Source organism: Cetorhinus maximus, chromosome 10, assembly GCF_964194155.1.
Source record: "Cetorhinus maximus chromosome 10, sCetMax3.hap1.1, whole genome shotgun sequence".
NCBI lineage: Eukaryota > Metazoa > Chordata > Chondrichthyes > Lamniformes > Cetorhinidae > Cetorhinus > Cetorhinus maximus.
Window position 1 is genome coordinate 50,325,494 of NC_135888.1, and position 21,845 is coordinate 50,347,338.

General features: G+C 45.4%; 1 protein-coding gene across 2 annotated transcripts in view; it reads right to left on the reverse strand.

The window, feature by feature from the left end:
- Window positions 1–21,845, reverse strand: part of LOC144685692 (coiled-coil domain-containing protein 183-like) — a 122,489-nt gene that overhangs the window by 91,512 nt on the left and 9,132 nt on the right. For both annotated transcript variants that reach the window (XM_078550486.1, XM_078550487.1), the window contains exons 2-3: window positions 9,111–9,232; window positions 5,538–5,615 (exon numbers count right to left, since the gene is read on the reverse strand). In XM_078550486.1, the coding sequence (XP_078406612.1) occupies window positions 5,538–5,615; window positions 9,111–9,232 (200 nt within the window). The remainder of the gene's footprint in view (window positions 1–5,537; window positions 5,616–9,110; window positions 9,233–21,845) is intronic.

Here is a 21,845-nt window from a genome sequence, read left to right on the forward strand (position 1 = left end):
GGAAGCAGCTGTCAAATCTATTCTGAAGATGCAACGACAGGCACGGGCGGAACATCAGGCAGAGTTTCAACAGTCACTCATCAGACTAGAGCAAACAATGGAGGAATCCGTCCACATTCTATCCGATGTCGTGGCTCCAATATGTGAGCACCTCGAGGTTGCTGGCGATCACCATGGAGACCTTGGTCCAGCAGGTCTTGCCAGATTTGCGCTCAGCCCTGCACTCCATGGCCGCATACCCTGGTGGACACCAGCAAGACATAGGCGACGTGGGGACGAGGCGCCTTGACCTCCCTCCAGGTAGGCCATCTCCTGCAGGAGTCAGGGTGGGCCCTTGGGCACCCACAGAGAGGGTGAGTGTCAGCTGGACACCCCAGGGGCCTCCTCTTAGGACACTCCAAGGATGTGCAGCTGCTCACAGCCCCCTTTGCTTATGACTCCATCCACTCCAGATTAGGCTTGGGCTCACTTTCTCAGGCTTCTCAGGCCGCCGAGGGTGCTTCTACCCCTGAGCAGGTGACCCTTATCAGGCCTGGGCCCTCCAGGCCTTTGGCCACCAGAGGATATCTGCCAAAATCATCACAGACATCAGGACTTAGCAGTCAGCAGGCTGCTTCCACCTCTGCTGTGGATGATGGGGCTGCGCTCAGGTGTAGTGGTAGAGTTAGGAAAGTTAGGAAAAATTCATGTCACTTTTGAGTCATGGATGTGCTATACATGTAAAGAAATTGCACTTTTGTGAATACATTTTATGGTTATGTGAATGTTTTGGACAACTGAAGACGTGATTTTGTTCTTTGAAATCCTTTATGTCGAGGTTTAGCCATCCTCCCACTCAGTGATAGTGTCCCACTGCGAGATTCACATTCCTGTGATCTCAGCCTCATTTGAACTAGTCTCCACAACCTTGTGTGATGTCAGGGAGATGTGTTTAAATCTTTATTTGAAGTGTGTGATGGAAGTGTTCCTTCTTCCTCAAGGAACACCATTGAGTGAGGGCAGCTCATCAGCACTGATATTCTAGCAGCATTTGTGTCTCCTCAGTGATAGTGGCAGAAGACAAGACATGCGCGGAGGAGGAGATTCCTAGGCATGTCCATATCTCAGTCGCAGCAGTGTTTGCATCATTAGATGGTGGCGAAGGCTTCAAGTCTTCTCTCGCATCGCTCTTGTTCCTAGAGTAAGCTCACTCACAGGACCCCACGGACTAAAGCAAAGATCATGGCCTGATGATTCACGAGGCCAGGATGCGCAAATATGAATACAGGACTCATTCTCGCTGCAAGTGGGTGGACATCCCCTGAGATGAAAGTAACTGGCACTGAGGTCTAGGAGAGATGTGGCCATTTGCCCTCACTTAACTTTACTCTTCCTGGAACCTGTCATCATTTAATGTATCACGGGCACGTCTCCACGTCTTCATTCCTCCATGGCGAGATCACGCTCATACTGACCCTCTGCAGCCTCCTGAGGTTCCTGGGCCTCCAGATCTTCATCCTCCAATGTGCTTTCATTCTCCTCCAGTTCATCCTTTGGCAGGGGTCCACCCCTTTGCATTGCCAAATTGTGAAGAGTGTAACATATGGAGATGATGCAGGAAACCGGTCAGGGGTATATTAGAGTGAGCTACCTGAGCAGTCCAAACATCTGAAGCACATCTTCAGAAGCCCTATGGTCTGCCCTATAATGTGTGGAGCTGTGAGCAGCGTTGTACCTCTTCTGAGGGCAATGCACCGATGTCATCAGCCAGCATTTCAGTGGGTACCCCTTATCTCCAAGCCTGAGATGGCAGTGAAGCCGGTGAATCTCGCAGCCTGGCCGTCTTCATCCAGAGCAGACCCGACATAATGATGGGCCTTCCTGTAAAGGGCATCTGTGACCTCCTTTATGCTTTGATGTGTTGCAGACTGAGAGATGCTGCACAGGTCCCCTGCTGATCCTTGGAACGACCAGAGGCAAAGAAATTTAGCGCTGCAGTCACCTTCAAATCCATTGGCAGGGGATACCCTCCAATTCTGCATGGCATCAGGTCTTCGCGAAGAATGTGGCATATGTGATGTACCAGAGCATGGGACAAGCGCAGACGTGAACAGCATTGGCTCTCACTCATTTGTAAACCCTAGGTCTGGCGAGTCGCCCCTGTGTCTGGGTTTCTCCTCCTGACCCTCCTGTTCATGCTGTGGCTCCGCTTGACCATGTCCCTCCTGCTGGAGCTGCGCGTGGAGTCGCCTCTCCCTCCTTTGTCTCCTCCATTGCATTAAGACCCTGACAAAGATAGCTTTGAGCCCTAGATTCAAATGTGCTTTTGCCTTCTCTCAGAAAGGAAACATTGAAGATGTTAATTATTCAAGGAGCAAGAAAGTGAAGCTCAGAAGATGAAACGTATGGAAACTGTAAGAGTCCATAGCTTTTCCTGCCCGACTTGCATGGCAGCTGATGCTGCCTTGTCCCTGAAACACTGGCAGACATATTGAGGTGACCAAGATGGCATCACAGATATGTAACATCTTGAGCCCTGCGTGGGATGTTAATATTTAATTGAGATGAGTGACCTAACCTCCAATCTCTGATGTGGCATATTAATGCCCAGTTTTTTTTTCATTCATTTACGGGATGTGGGCATCGCTGGCCAGGCCAGCATTTCTTGCCCATCCCTAATTGCCCTTTGAAAGGTGAGCTGCCTTCTTGAACCGCTGCAGTCCATGTGGTGAAGGTACAGCCGCAGTGCTGTTAGGGAGGGAGTTCCAGGATTTTGACCCAGCAGCCATGAAGGAATGGCGATATATTTCCAAGTCAGGATTGTGAGTGGCTTGGAGGGGAACTTCCAAGTGGCGGTGTTCCCATCTCTCTGCTGTGAGTGGATACCCTTTGGCTCATTAGGAGTGTCCAATCTGGTAAACAGGTGACAGGCCTTCATTGATGGAATGCCATATAGGATACAGCAGTGCCTCCTTCACTATTGCCTAATTCTACATTCCTATTTGTTACTCTTGAGATGCAGCAACTGTGATGTGAAGCCTCTGAGTTCTGAGTAGCCCTTTAACAGTGCTAATGAAGCCATTGGCTTTCAGTGGCTTTCATCACAAGGAGGTCTTCCTCCTTTCTTTCTAAGCAGATTCCTGTTCACTCCTGCGGCAACAAGAAGGTAGAGGGCAACCCCAGGAAGGTATTCTACCTTCCCTCCTCACTGCCATTCCATAGCTTCCTTCCCCATTGCCAACCTTGTGTCCATCAACACCACCCTTATCTCACACCCCAACGCCCCTCCACGAAAGAAATGCTAGTTTCTGAAAGTGGAGGCTTGCATGAGTAACACAGCACAGTGGTGTTCTTCGGGACAATGTACGCAAAGAGCAGGAACAGACCAATCCTACAGCTCCAGAAGAGTGGTGTTCATCGCAACAAGACCGGCGCAGCGCTATGGCTTGTAGGCTCTGTATGTTGCACTCACCCCAAAGTTACCAGTGAACTGAGGTCCGACTTGTGCATGCCACCCCTTTTCAATTGGGTTTGAGGCCGACGTAATTTCCCACTGGCATGACACAAGATTGGAAGGCATGACAGGATTACAGCGAGCAGCTGTTTTAATGAGCATTCATGAGTTGTTCATGAATGCAAATGGCGCTCATGCCACTAGTCGGCAGGATAACCAACCTGCCATAAACCCACCATCGAGAGTTGCAAGCTGTTTTTACACCAGCATATTTCTGACTTTTTGCTGGATTCTCTGCTCCCACCCGCCACAAAACCCACCACAGGCGGGATGGGAAAATTCCATCCAAAATTATTGAACGATAATGACAGCAAACGATCTCCTAACGATCTCCTATCAAGGGAGTGAAAGGTTCAGCAACTCAAGAGCATTTGCTATGTTATCTGTACCTTTGTGAAATGATGTGGAACTCTGATTTACAAACAGTATTAAATCTTCTATACGCCCTGTTTTACTGCATGCTGCTGATTCGCCTCAGTCCCTGTGTGCTCATCCAGCTCCCGAGGGATTTTCTTAGAAGTCCAAAAGTTTGGAAAACTTCTCTACTGAGGTATTTCAGGCTGCCCTGATAATGGAGAAGGGTGAATAGGCAGAGAAGAAATGTTGTGAGCTGATCAAGAGTTCAGGAAAACACCATGAGAGGGTGCTGCTGCACACTGGCACAGTAACACCTCATCTGATCAGCTTTGCACAGCAACTCACTCCTGCCTTCAACATGCAAGAGAGGCAGAAAATCACCATAGCTGGCTTCCTTGGAGAGCTTTTAGGTTTTGAGTGGTGTCAGGGCTTGCTTTGCTTGCTTGCTTTGACTCTTGACAGATGCTTCAGTGAGTCCCATTAAAAGCTGGGGAAATGCTGTAGTTGGAGATTCCCAGAGGATTAGAAATTGAGTCTTCCTATGAAAAGAAATGTGACAAAGTGGGAGCTGCAGCATTTAATGTAACTGGAAAGTTAATCAGATTTGGAAATATACACACCAACATTTTCTCAGAGGCAAATAGAGATTGGCAACAAATGCTGGCTTTGCCCATATCCCAAGAACAAATAAAAAAAACTCTTCGTTGTGACAAACCTGAAGCTTCTGACCTGAAATATTAACTTCTGTTTTTCAGATGCCAGACCTCTTGAACATTTTGTGGTTTTAGTTCTTGTTGTCCCCCCTTTCCCTTCTCCCACCTCCCTCCAAGTGGTTCACCCTTCCCTGAAGTGAAGTGTCCTCAATCTGACCATCTCGTTTCTTGACTCCACTGAAGGTTGGGGACTCGCAGTGGGTACAAACCACTTTACTCCAAAGCTTGCTGCAGTTTAGCAAACCACCAACACAATATGCCAACCATCTCAGTTCATTCGTGGGTTTCTGCAGGTTTATTGAAGCAGAAAGTGTAGCCCTGAAAGAACTACAGTGAAACCTGGTCTTATCAATACTCTCAATCAACTGACAATTTAAAAATACTGACACATCAAAACAGTCCCAAATATTTTACATTGTAAATTTACCTGAAAATTCCTGAAATGGTGAGAGTCTGCTCCCTCAAAGGCATCTCACACAATAAGTTCAGGAGAATTGGATAGATACCTGAAAAGCAAGGGTTTTCAGGGCTATGTGAAAGAGCAGGGAGTGGGAGTGTTTAGCTAACTTTTTCAAAGAGCACAATGAGTTGATTGACTGTCTTCTCTACTGTATGATTCTATGAGAGTATGGATTGAAATAGTGAATACAGTGAGTCATTGCACCTTATTCTGAATGTTCCCACTTTTCTAAATACTCATTGTAACAGTGAAAAATCAGGAGTGCCATCAACCCAGCACCCACCACCCCACATGCCCAATTCTCCAAACTGTACACTCTTCAAGGCAGGCCCCACCCTGGGAGTAGAGTCTTTATTTACCATCAAAACTATTAGTATATCAATTGTGCAGTCTGAACAGGGACTGGATGACAACTGCACTGTGCACCAACTTTAAGTGCTTGCCCAAGCTATATTGAGTCTCTGGAATGACATTGTGCACTGGTGTGTGGAATCAAGCTGTCCACTTTTAATACCTCAATAGTTGCTTTTGCTAAGCAGAGTTTCAAATCCTTTCGATCCTCACATTCTCGAGCAATGATGTTCTCAACTACCTGTAGGAAAAGTAGATGGAGTGAGACAAAGAGCAGACACATGCTTAAAACTGCCTCAATATTACCAACGTACCAGACTTTGAGATTCCCTATAATTAAAAGTGAGAAAACCCACAGATCCTATTAAACACTCCAAATATTTTCAATCTCCCACATCACAGCATTGGAATAATTTCATTGTCCTGCAAACCAAACTGCTTCCCTCTTCAATAGCACATTGGAACACTGAGGGCTGAGCTCACAAGCTAATAGCTTTGCCTAGTTGTTTCAACTGAATGGTCAGCCTGAGAGATCCCTCACTCATAGCAGCCCAATAATTCCTATAGATGGAAACTGGACAAGTATGAGAAGATAAGCAGGCAGTTGGGAAAATCCAGCTTGGTGTACTGAACGAGAGGACGACTGGAGCTGAGTGTTCCCTTCACAGATGAATAGGTACATAAAGTGCCTCCCATTCTGTGTGATCAGTTGACAGTGGCAGCTGTGATTGACTGGAATGGGTAGGCATGGCAGGTTTCCTTTTCCTGCCTGTAACATGGATATAGAGATGGCAGAAATACAGAATAGGACAAAGGGAATTTTCATTGATTGGAGTGCTGTGGTGAGGGATCTTCCATAGGGTGACAAGTCACATCTGAACACTGTACAAGTTCAATATGACTACTGATTTTCCAAAAATATACTTAATTTATAAAATTTGTAAAAGTACATACAAAACATTTCAACTTGAAAATTACAGAAAGTGCCATAAAACTCAACTTGTCTCCATACAGGATGTTCCACCCCTAGGTGCCTCCATACAATTGTAATTCTTTTGATATTTACCATATACATTCATGTCAGGCATACGGCCTGGGGGCAAAAAATTTCATATTGAAAAATTACAAAAAGTGCAATAGAATTCAACTTTCCTTCATACAACATATTCCTCGCAAAAATTCCAATACTTTTGTTTTCATATTTAACCTGAGGGTGTTCTATAAATTTTCTAGCCCCTTTGCATACTATGGCTGAAAGGCCTTAGACAGTGGCCTTTCCCTATTGCACCTCTGAGGCGGCTGCCTCAAGCTTTAGTGCGTACCTCAGCACATAGTCCTGAACCTTGGAATGTGCCAGTCTGCAAAACTCAGTCATGAATAACTTCTTGCATTGGAAGATCATCAAGTTTCGGGTAGACCAAGGAGTGTCTTTCGCCAAATTGAAGTTTGTCTCAGTGTGCATCTCTGGGAACAGCCCAGAGAGCACAAAGCCCTGCGTCATAGAGCTGCTCGGGATGAACCTCGACAAAAACCATTGCATCTCTCTCCAGATCTTCTTTGCAAAGGCACATTCCAGGAGGAAGTGAACAATGATCTCTTCTTCACCACAGCCACCTCGAGGGCAATGTACAGAGGGTGTGAAATTCTGGGCATGTAGAAAGATCTGACGGGGAGGGCCTTTCTCACCTCCAGCCAAGCTACATCTTGGCGCTTGTTTGAAAGTTCTGATGTTGAGGCATTCTGCCAAATGACTTTGACAGTCTGCTCAGGGAGCCATCCGACAGGATCTACCATCTCCTTTTCCCACATGGCTTCTAGGACCACTGCCTGATGGATTTGTGGTCAAGGGTGTTTTTCTGCATGAACCACAGCAACGTGGCCAGACCCATTCTTCGCAACTCTGGACATAGGTAGAACCTCAGCAGGTTGTTTGCATACCAAGGGTCTATGCACAGCTTGATGCAGCCACACACAAAGGACGATGTTGGGTACGTTTTTTCCTCTTTTCTGGAGGTTTCTACATTGTGTCCCTGCGAACAAGGTCCACTTTCAACCTCCAGATAAAGCGGAGGATGCTTCGGGTGAGCACAGGAGTGAGGAATGGGCCAGACCTAGACCATGTACAGCAACATCGACATGACCTCTGTGCTTTTGCATTTGATACACCACCACCCTCAACACCACCACCCGCGCACAATCCCACCCCCCAACCACAATCCCACCCCCCACCCCCCACCCACAATCCCATCCCCCACCACCCATGCGCAATCCCACTCCTCACCCACAACCCCACCCCCCACCACCCACCCACAGACCCACCTCCCCACCACCCACCCACAATCCCACCCTCCAACCACTCACCCACAAGCTCACCACCAACCATCCACCCACAACCCCACACCCCACCACAAACCACAATCCCACCAATCATCCACCAGCCACAACCGCACCACCCAACCCCAACCCCACCCCCACACCCCACACCCCACCACCCACCCACCCACACCCCACCACCCACCCACAATCCCACCCCAACCACCCACTACTCCATCTCCCACCGCCCAATGAAAACCCTCCACCCACAACCCCATCCCCATCCACAAACCCACCCCAACCCACAACTTTACCCCCACCACCCACCCACAACTTCACCTCCACCACCCACCCACCCACAACCTTCCCCACCACTCTTCCCCAATTCCACCCCCACACCCCACCTCCCACCACCCAATGAAAACCCCCACCCCCCTTCCCACTCACCACCCCACCCCATCCCCACCTCACCACCCACCCACAACCTCACCACCCACCCACAACTCCACCCTCTCCCCCACCACCCACCCCTAACCCCACCACCCACCCCAACCCCATCACCCACCCCCAACCCCATCACAACCCCATCACCCACCCCCAACCCCGTCACCCACCCCCAACCCCATCCCCACCACTCACCCACAACCCCACCATCCACCACCCACCCCCCACAACCCCCCCACACCACCCACCCACCCAGATCCCTCCCCCCGCATAACCCCACTCCCCACCAGTCACCCCAGGCAGTTCTAGACCCATTTCCCTTCACTCCATACACAAAGATTTTTGCCACAATTCTTCTGATACTTTGTCAACTGCTTTCGGAAACTTCAGAACAACCACTCACAGCATCTCTTTATCCAACACCTCTCATTTCTTCAAAGCAGGGTGAAAGAGAAAGATCAGGGAGTGGGACTAATTGGATAACTCTTTCAAAAATTCTGAATGGGTACAATAGATTTCTTTGCTGTCTGCTTCCATAAGTCATATAAGTAGAGTCCTTCAGAAAGCCTTTGAGAAATACATGCCAACTGTTGAGAATAACTAAGCTTCATGTGCTTCATCTTGGAATACAAAGTTGGTGGAGCTAAGATCTGCAGAGTTGCAGTAGGTGTCAATGTAAATAAGGTGTTATGCTGCTGTCTCCACCAGTCTGCCAGAGAGAAGATAAATTACTGTATTTCATGCACTTATGGATTAGGTGGGATTCAGTTTTATGGGAAGAGGGTGGGTAAGTGGGATTGAGGGATATGGCACGAGGATGGGTAGGTGGGATTGAGGGATATGGCGAGAGGGTGGGTAGGTGGGATTGACAGCTATGGCGTGAGGGTGGATAGGTGGGATTGGTTTAGTATGAAGAGGCAGTTGCTGAATGTCATCATCTTTTCCTGTTCCTAAAAGGTCTTGTGGCTATTTCACTCACCCGATCAACTTTTTGGAATTTGATGCTCTCTTGCGTCACCTCCTTGCGCATTTGCCCAATTTTCTCGGCATTTTGTGCTATCTCTTTCTCTGCCGTTTGATAGTAAGCATTCTTATACTTCTCTGAAAATGAATTTAACAGCACAAATGGATCATCTCACTAAATGTGGAGAAATCTAGAATGTTCTACTCCATAATAATCTGAAGCAGACAGGTTAATCTAATGCAACCACCAAATGCTACACACTAGCAAATCAGAGAACCTGCTTAGCTTACAAGGCATCGAACTTTCACAGTGACGGAGTGTGAAAAACTAACATGGGAATAAGAAACTACAAAGGAAATTGTGTATATTAAATGGAATCAGGGGGAACTGAGGGTTATACTGTGTGTACAGTTGGAGACAGTTAGGAATTAGTGCAATTAGGAGACAGAGTGAGGAGTTAGACTATATGTTAAATATGAGATTGGGACTCGGGGGAGGGAGTGCAGGATGTGACCAGCAAAGACAGTGAGGAGTAAGTGTATTTTAAATGGGGCTGGGTATGACCAGCAGAGAGAATGTGAGGGGTTAGAGTGACAGTAAGGGTATGTTGTTAATGATTACTCAGGTGGTGGGTGCATACACAAATAGGAAACTGTGGGCAAATTGCCTGGGATTTTATGAGATGGTGGTCAGTAGGGAACACATTGGTCTCTGTCTCTACAAATGACCCTAGGTCACGTGTCTCTTTACATTACACTGTTGGACATAGTGTTTCCCAGTCCCACATTAACACTTTCTATGCCAGATACTGTAGGGAGTCAGGCGTGAGAGTCCCTTTGGGAGTCTCACTTAGGTTCGGAGCCATGCTCTGGACAGGAATGAGTGGCTATGACAAGTAATATGTTAAACAACAATTTTATTGAATTGCGATTATAATAACATGACAATTATAACTCATAATAGAAGAAGAGAAAAATAAGTATAAGGAAAGAAAGATTATTTTATTGAAAGGAGAAAGCACTTTATATGTATCAGAAAAGACAAAAGATTTTTGTTTTTAAGCGCAAACTATAGTCCCAATTTGGTGTGTTCCACGACAGCTCCTCAAAATGGATAACCCCAACTTTAGCCTGTTCCATGACAGCACCCTAAATTGGTACCTGCTTTACCATCTCCTTGGTACATACATTACCAAGTCGTTGAGTAACCTTATGGATTGGCACTACGGTCAGTCACTCCATTCCTGGTCCTTTCTCCTGTCTTCAATGGTGACTATTCCACTACAGCTACAGCAGCGAGTCCCCGAAACAGCGTCTCTTTAAGCCAAATATCTGCTCCATTCCAGCCTTCCGAGGCCTGCTACAGTCTTTTCTCAAAACAAGTCTCAGTTCTTACCAATTCTCCTCACAGGCACTACAAGGCCATGCAAACTTTGCAATATCCAAGTTGTTTACGCATCTTTCGGTGATGTCTTCCCATCTGCCGTCCATCAAGTGTTATGGTCATCAATCAAACTTCATCTCCTGATGACCACATTAGGTGACTACCCCATTTAAGGTTACTCATTGCCCCGGCCTGTAGTCCAAGGGTCACTGAATGCAGTAAGTGAAAGGACTTCTGATAAACAAAGGCAACTTATTTTAACAGAAAACAAAGACGTAGTCTAAATACCAACTGCACATGGCCAGTATGAAAAAAACAAGGTCTAGGTAAACAGATCACTACAGATTAATTGACCAAATTGATTAATTAACCAAAGCACAATCATAGCTGGGTTAAGATCAATGTCTACCAAGAAAGATTTAATACAAAATGACTTTAAATATTCACCATAGGTTTAAAATTGAGAGCAAAGCTGAAATAAAAATGCAAAAATACAAAATTGCAAAAATTACTGGCTGCCAACCTGCAAGCTTCTGGCCTACAATACCCTTATACTACATCTCACAGAATCCAGAATCACAAAGTGCAGAAGAAGCCCTTCGGTCCATCGAGTCTGCACCGACACGTGAGAAACACCTGACCTACCTACCTAATCCCATTTACCAGCACTTGGCCCATAGCCTTGAATGTTATGACATGCCAAGTGCACATCCAGGCACTTTTTAAAGGATGTGAGGCAATCTGCCTCCACCACCCTCCCAGGCAGCGCATTCCAGACCGTCACCGCCCTCTGGGTAAAAAAGATTTTCCTCACATCCCCCCTAAACCTCCTGCCCCTCACCTTGAACTTATGTCCCCAAGTCTTTAACCAACATTTTTACATTATAATCATGCTACCCCTTCTCCCCACCCCAACCCCTCTGCCCAGGTGTCTGACTTTATAAATTCATATGGTCTGGAGGCTTGACCATTCTTCCAGATCTCGTTCTGGTCACATTTAGAGGAATGGGAGGCTCTGTTGATTTGGGTAACCTTTGTTGATTAGGAGTTTGTGTTTCTAGCACTTGGTCGTCTTCTTCTGATACGCTTTTGCCACTCCTTGGAGTTGAACTTTACTTCGTCAACTCCATCTGTGCTTGGAGACCACCGCCTTGGCCCGTTCTTTCCGAGAGAGCGTTCACTCCATTCACTCATGGCACAAACCTGGTTTTTCTTTTTCCATGTGTAACGCCATGATCTTTGTAAGAGTTGAAGGTGTATCTCCCTGTCATTTGGATGTCCATATAAGTGGGCTCGCCCTGCAGTTTGGTGTTTATCGCGACACTGTGTTCTTCCATGTGTCTCCATGCCTCACTGAGGTGTGCTCTAGCGAGTTCACAGAATCTTTACATTGCAGGAAGCCCATCAAGTCTGCACTGGCTCTCTGAAAGAGCATTCTACCTGGTCCCACTCCCCTGCCTTATCTCTGTAACCTTGCACATTCTTTTTTCAGATAGCAATCCAATTCCCTTTTCAGTACCTCGATCAAACCTGCCTCTACCACCCCTTCAGGAAGGTTGTTCCAGACTCCAACCACCCTCTGGGTGAAAAAAAAGTCCTCACATCACTTTTACTTCTTTTGCCAATTATTTTGAATCTGTGCCCTCTAGTTCTTAATGCTCTCGAGTGGGAACAGTTTCTCATTATTTACCCTGTCCATACCCCTCTGGATCTTGAATATCTCTATCAAATCTCCTTTCAGCCTTCTTTTCTCCAAGGAAGCCAGTCCCAACTCTCCAATCTATCCTCATAGCTACAGTTCTTCATTCCTGGGATCATTCTTGTGAATCTCGTCTGCACTCTCTCCAATGCTTTCACATCCTTCCTCAAGTATGGTGCCTAGAACTGGACGCACTACTCCAGATGGGACTAATTAGTGTCTTATACAAGTTCAACATGACTCTTGTACTCAATGCCCCTATTAATAAAGCATAAGATGCTATGTGCTTTATTAACTGCTCTCTCATCATGCCCTGCCATCTTCAATGACCTATGTACATATACACTGAGGTCCCTCTGTTCCTGCATCTCCTTTAGAGGCTCTGCCTATATTTTATACTGTCTCTCCATATTCTAACTTGTCAAAATGAATGACCTCAACTTTATCTGCCACTTGTCTGCCCAATCCACCAACATGTCTATGTCCTTTTGAAGTTCAAGACTGTCCTCATCACAGTTGACAATGTTTGCAATCCTTGTATCATCTGCAAATTTTGAATTCATGCTCTGAATACTACATTCTAGGTCATTAATATATATCAGGAAGAGCAAGGGTCCCAACGCTGGCCCTTGGGGAACTCTACTACAGACCTTCCTCCAATCTGAAAAATAACCATTTATCACTACTGTTTCTGTCACTCAGTCATTTTCTTATCCAAGTGCCTACTTTATCTTTGCTCTCAAGTCTGTTGTATGGCACTGTATCAAAAGCCTTTTGAAAATCCATATACACCATATAATCCATATACATCAGCAGCGTTGTCTTCATCAACCTTCTCTGTAACCTCCTCAAAAAACTCCAGCAAGTTAGTTAAACATGATTTTCCCTTAATGAATCCATTCCTTAATTAATTAAGGAATTAATTCCTTAATTATCCTGCACTTATCTAAGTGATTATTGATTTTGTCCTGAAACAGTTTCCAGAGGTTTTCCTACCACTGAGGTCAAACCTTTTTGAACAAGGGTGTAACATTCACAATTCTCCAGTCCTCTGGCACCTCCCCTGTGTCTAAGGATGACTAGAAGATTATCACTAGTACCTCTGCAATTTCCACTCTCACTTCCCTCAGTACCCATGGATGCATCTCATCTGGTCCTGGTACCTTATCTGTTTTAAGTAAAGATAGCCTAACACCTCCTCCTTCTCAATTGCAAATTCTTTTGAGTGTGTTGGTTACCTCCTCTCTCATGTCAGCCTGGGTAGCATCTTCTTCCTTTGTAAAGACAGATGCAAAGTACCTCTGCTATTTCTCCTGCCTCCACATTCAAGTCCCCTTTTCCGCCCCTAATTGGTCCTACTGTCTTTTACCGCCTTTTTATTATTTATATGCTTAGAGAAGGCCTTGGGATTTCCTTTTATGTTCGCTGCCAGTCTCTTTTCATGCGCTCTCCTTGCTTTTCTTTAGATTTTTCACTTCCCCTCTGGCCCTTCTATATTCAGCCTGATTCTCCATTGTATTTTCTACTTGACATCCATTGCACTTCTTCCTTTTCATCTTTACATCTATTTCTGCCATCCTTCCTTTTCATCTTTACATCTATTTCTGTCATCATGCCGGGCGCTCTGGACGTATTTGTCCTACCTTTCCCCTTCAAGGGAATATGCCTTGACATTTCCTGCAATACTTTTGGCTTTGAAGGTGGCCCATTATTCAGCCACTATCTTTTCTGCCAACATTTGATTCCAACTCACTCGGCTCAGATGGGTTCTCATCCCATCGAAGTTGGCTTTTCCTCACTTAATTATCCCTGCTCTGGAATGCTCCTTGTCCTTCTCCATGGCCAACCTAAACCTTATGAAACAATGGTCACTGTGCCCTAAATGCTCTCCCACTGATATTTGATCCACTTGGGCCAACTCATTCCCCAGAACCAGGCCCAACAGTGCCTGCCCTCTCATTGGACTGGAAGCATACTGCTGCAGAAAAATATCTTTAACACATTCCAGGAACTCTCGCTCCTCTTATCTCTTTATACTATTCCTATCCCAGCCTATATTTGGATAATTGAAGTCCCCCATTAGGATTAATCTATAATTCTTGCATTTCTCTGTAGTTTCTTCACAAATTTGTCTCTACATCCCTTCCACTAGTTAGTGGTTTACATACTACACCAATCAATGTCATTGCACCTTTTCCATTCCTTATCTCTAGCCAGAGAGATTCCATCCTTGACTCCTCTGGAACACCCTCTCTCCCTTTAGTACTGTAATGCCATCTTTCATCAATACTGCCACTCTCCCCACCACAACCCCCAACCCACCTTTTCTTCCTTTCTTGTCTCTCCTTGTACCCAGGAATATTTAACTCCCAGTCCTACCCTTCTTGGAGGCAGATCTTTGTTATAGCAATAATATCATAACTCCATTTGTCAACCTGTACCTGTAGTCCACCAATCTTATTAACCACACACTGTGCATTCATACACATGCAATTAAGCCTGATTTAGGCTTTCTTTAAACATTCCCCCTTATTCTGACCCCATCTAATGGCTTACTATTGCCTTCTGTAATGCTATCAAACCCTCCAAGAATTCCATTAACCTTGATACTACTCTCTGATACATCCTCCTTACTTCTCTGCTTCCCACTGCTGGATTTTCTCCTCTTTACTCTGAATTTCCCCTCAGATTCCCATCCCTCTGCCAATCTGGTTCATACCCTCCACAACAGCAGTAGCAAAACTCCGAGTGGACAATAGTCCCAGTCTTTTTAAGGTGTAACCTGTCCATCTTGTGCAGGTCACACCTGCCCCAGAACCAGTCCCAATGCCTCAGAAATCTCAGAGTTGATGGTCACTAGTTCCTTGCTCCAGCATCGTCTTGCAGCTTTGTGTTTTGGCTGGAGGTTGTGGTGTCTGTGCAGTGGTGTTTACAGGAAGTGTGACAGTAACCATTGGAACCTGGGTTTGGGGCTCATTCTTCTGTTGCTGGTCATTTTCCTCTGTGTCTTCCACTTGAGGTACAGTGGTAATTATCTGAAAGTTTGGCTGGACTGACCAAAGAGGAGCTTCTACCGTCTGCAAAGAAATTGGACAAACTGGCTCCGTGAAGACAATTCAGAGCTGAAATCTCAGTCAAGACTCTCTTTATTGCTGGGCCTCTCAAGTACTTGCAGTTCTGTGTAGTTGATGACAGGGGTTGTCTTGACGTCTTCTGCCATTTTAAGAAAGTTAAAGGCAACACAGGCATCTCTGCTCAAGAGAGAAAAAGATTGGCTTTGGATGATGTACATGACTTTTGAATATCTGCTTGTTACCTTACCTTAGTGGTTCTAGGATCATGCCTATGACCAGAAGTCATTTTCCTCCAGGCCCGTAGAGTGGTGTGTCTGTCCTTTGGAACCAGAGGTCTCAGCCACAGTTCCTTATCAGAGAGGACTGTAACATTGGCTCTCACGTCCAATTTAAAGTTGGTGAGGTGACCGTTTACTGATATGCCTGCATTCTGAACAGAGAATCCAGGATCTTTGACATCACCTCAGAAGCGCTGTTGGCTCTCTCCCTGGTGAGGTATCTCACTCTCATGATTGTCTTGCGATCCTCTTCCCGTCTGGGTGTCTTACCTTTGCTAAGTTTTCTGAAGTATCCCAGGTGGTTGCAGTTGAAACACTGCACTGAAATCGGCTGTGAGGTCATTGGCTCCACAGCACTGACATGGTCGTCCACCCCACAGTCTATTTGGGTATTGCCTTCCTTGGCCTGGAGTCTCTGTCCGTTTTCTGCTTTATAGTTGGACAGTTGGTGTTGCTCTGTATCTTGGCTTACTTTCACCATGTAAAATGAATTGATGATGTTGGCGGATTTCAGACTATCTAAATGGATGGCCTTTTCTAAAGTCAGATCTTCCTTGGCCTGTAGTTTGTCTGAAAGGGCATCATCAGCCACTCCAACAATAATTCTGTCCCTTATGAGTTGACTTAAGGTCATCATAGTCACAGCCTTCAGCCAATCTGTATAATTCCTCTATAAAAGAGTCAACCCAGTTCTCCAGGCTGTTGGACATGTTTATTTAATTTTGCTCTAAAACTTTGCTGCTTCTTATATTAAAATATGTATTGAATGATTTTAGAGCTTCAAATTTACCCGAGGATTCATTTATTCCTTGCCTTGCAATAATATCATTGGCTATCGGATCTACTGAATAAAGCAGTGCATTCACTTGTTCAGCTTCAGTCTTTATCTAATCCTGAAGTCCCCAATTTTGTGTTTGGGCTGGCCCTTGGATCAATGCAAATTGGTCTGGTAATATTGATTTGTTGTCCATGGATGCTTTAAAGTTCAGGTGAGTGCAACTTTGAATCTGTGCAAGTTTTAAAGATGGTGCCACAGTAACTGTTCTTTTGTTTAGAGTCTTCCCGTGCTTGTCATGGTTTGGCAGGTTCCTGAAGCGATGGGTCTTCCCTGTAATACCGGAGGATCATCGAACATTTTACAATAGATTCCCAGCTTGGGCTGAGGTCTTTAAACTTACCGCTTCTTTTTTTGTCTTACGAAGAGCTCGACCGCTACATGGTATGGTGCCGATTCTGAACCTGGGCTGGCCGCGGTGCTTTCGGAAACGGGCTGCTCTGGACTTTTTCTTAAAAACAGCACCGAAGCTTTTTAAACTAGTCCTGGCTTAGAACGGAGTTTTTTTTTGCTCACCCCTGCTAGGTCCTTTGACTCTGCGGGCATTCACAATGGACTCCACAAGATCTTGTGGAATCCTCAGCTGCACAGCGGAGCTTTTTTTTCTGCCTTCCTGTTTCCAATTCTGCAATGGAGCTGCTTTTAGGCAATGTCCCTCTGTATCTTTACTTCAGGTGCTTTCAGTCAGGTCAGAATGCTGCTCCTTTAATTTTCCAGCTTTTGAATTTCTGCTCCAGCTTCTCTGAGGTTCTGGGTTTTTCCATTAGCTGCCACCATGTTGTATATTGTATGTTCAGTCAGTCTCACAAAGAGGTTCTGAGTCTTGTATGGTTGAACATTAACTGTTTATTGATAACATACAAATATGTACATATGTTCAGGGTATAGCCCAAGCTATGAGCTAACTAGAAAATCAATGCTTGATTTTACAAAGGTCTCTGGACAGACCTGACCCTAGTCTTAGGTCATGTGTCTCTTTACATTACAATATGGGCGGTACTGTTTCCCAGTACCACATTAATCCTTGTTCTGCCAGATACCCTTATACTACAGTGGCCACTCAGGGAAGGCTGCTGAGGATTCAGGAGCATTCCGAAAGGTAAGTATAAAATGTTTTGGCACCTTTAAATGTCACTATTAGATGCTGTATTGTAATGTAATGTATTTTTAATGCACTGATTCATCATTGGAAGCTGTCCTACAAAGATAACCCTTACATTGACCAGCATTGTGTAATTGTCATCCTTTCAATGTCAAAAAATGCAATAAAATAATTAAATTTGTAAAAAAAAAGATCCCGTCAGCCTCCGGTTTTGTGCTGTAATTTAAATCAACCGACAAATGTGGCTGCTAAAAAACCTGTTTTTGAAAGTTGAAAACAATCTCTGCACCTGCTCCCTTCTATTAATTGGCTCTGCTTTGAAATGGAAATAGACACCATTTTATTTTGTCAATTTCAAACTGGAAGTTTTGTAATGACAGCTGTATCCATTATGAATATTTAGCTGGGTTCCCAAAGCTGTTAAAGGCTTCAGCTCAGGTGTGTCCGATAAGTCAATGCAATTTATCGACACTCTGGGTGAAGAGAGTTAGTATGCTTTCTGCTGGTGTGTGTTACTTTGCTTCTCATTTTCAGCCTACACCACTAGCTAGCAGCAACGCACAAAAGAGAGCCAAATGTGCAAGTCTCTCCCTCTAAGTACACAGCCTCGCCATCGGCAAGTCCTCAGCTGTGCCTCCTTGTGGCAACACATGGAAACCGGGTCCCTCGTCGTCCCAGGCTAAAGCTTCAGTGGAGATTTGGCCCCTAGACATGCAGTGTGCAGGCTCACCAGCACGTGGACATGGGTTGGCACTCTCCAAACTTTCAGCTATGGATGAATAGTTCCACTTGCCTTGTGGATATCTCAGGAGAGTTGAAGGTTAAGGGAGTAAACCTTGACAAAAACTTTGGAGTGGGGTCCAAAGGCAAACTGATATTTAAATGTCATATTTCTGGAAACCCCTGCAAACAAGCCAGTGTCAAACATGGTGTTGTACATTCCTTTGAGAGGGGGACCCTGACATTTGGGCAGCCTAATGCTGCTGCTGCTTGTAGCTACTCCTACTGGAGATCTGCTGTCATGGTGCGTTACATTCATCTGCGTTGCACCATCCTCACACATCCTCTGTAGCTCATCTGCAATTGCTCTGTAACGTCTGTCATCCAACCACACGTAGCCCAGGTCTCCATAAATATTTCCCAGCTTTACAGCCCAGATAGGACACTCCAGTTTCTCTGCAGAGCATTAACACAACATGGGAGACTGCAGTTATGAGTGATGCACTCAACTTGACTGGCTTAGAGAACAGATCCTATGAGCTGTGTCTAATCATGGGAGGGACTATAGTGTCTCACTGGTCAGCCAGCAACCACCTCAGTCAGGCAGCCCCCCACTAGTAAGGTGCTGACCCACTACGGTCTATCTGCATCAATGGAGCTTAGTCTCTGCTGAACATCGCATCAATGAAAAGAAAGAAGATGCAACTCTTTGATTGGCAACTGGAACGTCAGGACCATGTGCATGGGGTCGACAGACGACTTGCAGCTTGTCAATAATGTACACAACACAGCTACAATCAACATGGAACTTGATAGGCTGAACATTGACATAGCTAACCTACAAGAGACCAACTCACCAAGAGGAGATCACTGAAAGAAAAATATTACCCATACATCTACCAGGGGAAGAGTCCAGAGGAAACGTGTGAGCGAGTAGGCTTCACCCTAAGGAATTATCTACTGTCGATGATAAAACCACCCCCCCACCCCCGAAGAATGGTTCAGCTCCTGTTCTCTCCATCTGCCTCTCAACTCAAACAGGACCAGTTAATATAATGAGTATATATGCTCCAACGCTGTGCTCTACTACAGAGGCAAAAGACTAGTTCTATGAGGAACTTGACACTATTATCAGCAGAATCCCTTAGTTAGAACTTCTTTACCCACTGGGGGCTTTCAATGCAACAGTGGGCATGGACCATGAAGCATGGCCCTTCTGCCTTGAACATCAGGGCCTGGGAAAGATAAATGAGAATGGACTACTTGAGCTTTGTGTAACTAACACCTTTCAGAACAAACCATGCCACAAGGTGTCCTGGAGGCATCCAAAATCAGGACATTGGCACCAGCTGGATCTGATCATTACCAGAGGTGACTCTCTGAACAGTATTATCAGCATACATAGCAACCACAGCACTGACTGTGATGCAGGTCTTTCCATACTGTGCTCCTGAGTTAGGATGCAGCCCTTGAAGTTTCTTCATGCAAAGAAGAAACGTCGTCCTCGTATCAACATCAGCCATTCCGCCTATCCAGATAAAAATCCAACACTTCTCAACTTAATTGAACAGGCGCTCTGCGGCATTCACACACATTGAAGAAGCAAAATGGAACATAATTCAAGACACCATCTACAATACCGCACTCTCAACATATGGGAAGCAAGAGCAGAAAAATGCTGACTGGTTGGAGGCTAACATTACTGTGATGGAACTTGTCATTGAAACCAAAGGTCCGCTTTTATTATCTACAAGAGAGATCCGAGTGAGAAGATTCTGAACACACTAAGAACTGCTTGAGGTAAAGTCTAGCAGACTGCTAGGTGGTGCACCAATGACTACTGGTTACAACTTTGCCAGAATATCCAGATGTCCTTCAACATAGGGAATGCTAGGGGTGTGTATGAAGGGATCAAAAAGGCAACAGTCTGTCAGCAAAGAAAATGGCTCCAATGAAAACTAAGGTAGGGGAGGTCATCACCAACTGCAACAAACGGTTGGAGGGACAGGTGGAACACTACCTTGAGTTGTACTCTAGGGAGAACACTGTCACTGAGGAAGCACTAGACACAATAGAAAGCCTGCCTGTCACGGCAGGACTAGATATCGAACTCAGTGGAGGAGCTCAGCAAAGTTAAGCCATGGGCAAAACTCCAGGTTGCTGACGCTGTATCATCTGAGTCCATCAAGCACCTTGAATCTATCAAGAGAAACCAGCACTCCTGCAACATTTGCACAAACTTCTCTGTATCCTCCCTCGAGCAGAGACTGTGTTCTATGATATGTGTGATGTAAAGATTGTGACCCTGTACAAGGACAAGGGTGACCACAGCAATTACAACAATTGGGTATCATCCTACTGAGCATCATGGGAAAAGTATTTGCCTGCGTTGCTCTTGTCAGGCTGCAGATCCTGGCTGAAGACATCTATCCCGAATCCCAGTGTGGTTTCAGATCTGACAATTGACATGATCTTCTCAATTCTGCAGCTGCAAGAGAAATGCTGTGAACAAAGGAGACCATTGAATATTGCCTTCATCGATCTCACCAAGGCATTCGACCATGTGAGCAGAAGTTGTTTATTTAAGCTGTTGGGGAAAATAGACTGCCCAACAAAGTTGCTTAATGTGATCTCCTCTTTCCATGACAACATGATGGGTAAGGTCAGCTATGATGGGAAAACATCAGAACCCTTTGAGATCTGCAGTGGGGTCAAACAGGGTTGAGTTCTGGCACCAACAGCCTTTGGCATATTCTTCTCTTTGCTTCTGTCATATGTCTTCAGGTCATCTACAGAGGGGGCCTACTTACATATCAGGACTGACGGAAAGCTGTTCAGCCTCACCTGAGATAGAACCATAGAACCATAGAACACTACAGCACAGAAAAACAGGCCATTCGGCCCTTCTAGTCTGTGCCGAAATATTATTCCGCTAGTCCCATTGACCTGCACCTAGTCCATAACCCTCCAGACCTCTCCCATCCATGTATCTATCCAATTTATTCTTAAAACTTAAGAGTGAGCCCGCATTTACCACGTCAGATGGCAGCTCGTTCCACACTTCCACCACTCTCTGAGTGAAGAAGTTCCCCCTAATGTTCCCCCTAAACCTTTCCCCTTTCACCTTAAAGCCATGTCCTCTTGTGTTTATCTCTCCTAATCTAAGTGGAAAGAGCCTACTCGCATTTACTCTGTCTATACCCCTCATAATTTTGTAAACTTATATCAAATCTCCCCTCATTCTTCTACGCTCCGAGGAATAAAGTCCTAACCTGTTTAATCTTTCCCTGTAACTCAACTCCTTAAGACCCGGCAACATCCTAGTAAATCTTCTCTGCACTCTCTCAATCTTACTGATATCCTTCCTGTAGTTAGGCAACCAGAACTGCATACAATACTCCAAAGTTGGCCTCACCAATGTCTTATACAACCTCACCATAACATCCCAACTCCTATACTCAATACTTTGATTTATAAAGGCCAGTATGCCAAAAGCTTTCTTTACAACCCTGTCTACCTGTGACGCCACTTTCAGGGAATTATGTATCTGAACTCCCAGATCCCTTTGTACCTCCGCACTCCTCAGTGCCCTTCCATTTACTGTGTATGTCCTACCTTGGTTTGTCCTTCCAAAATGCAACACCTCACACTTTTCTGCA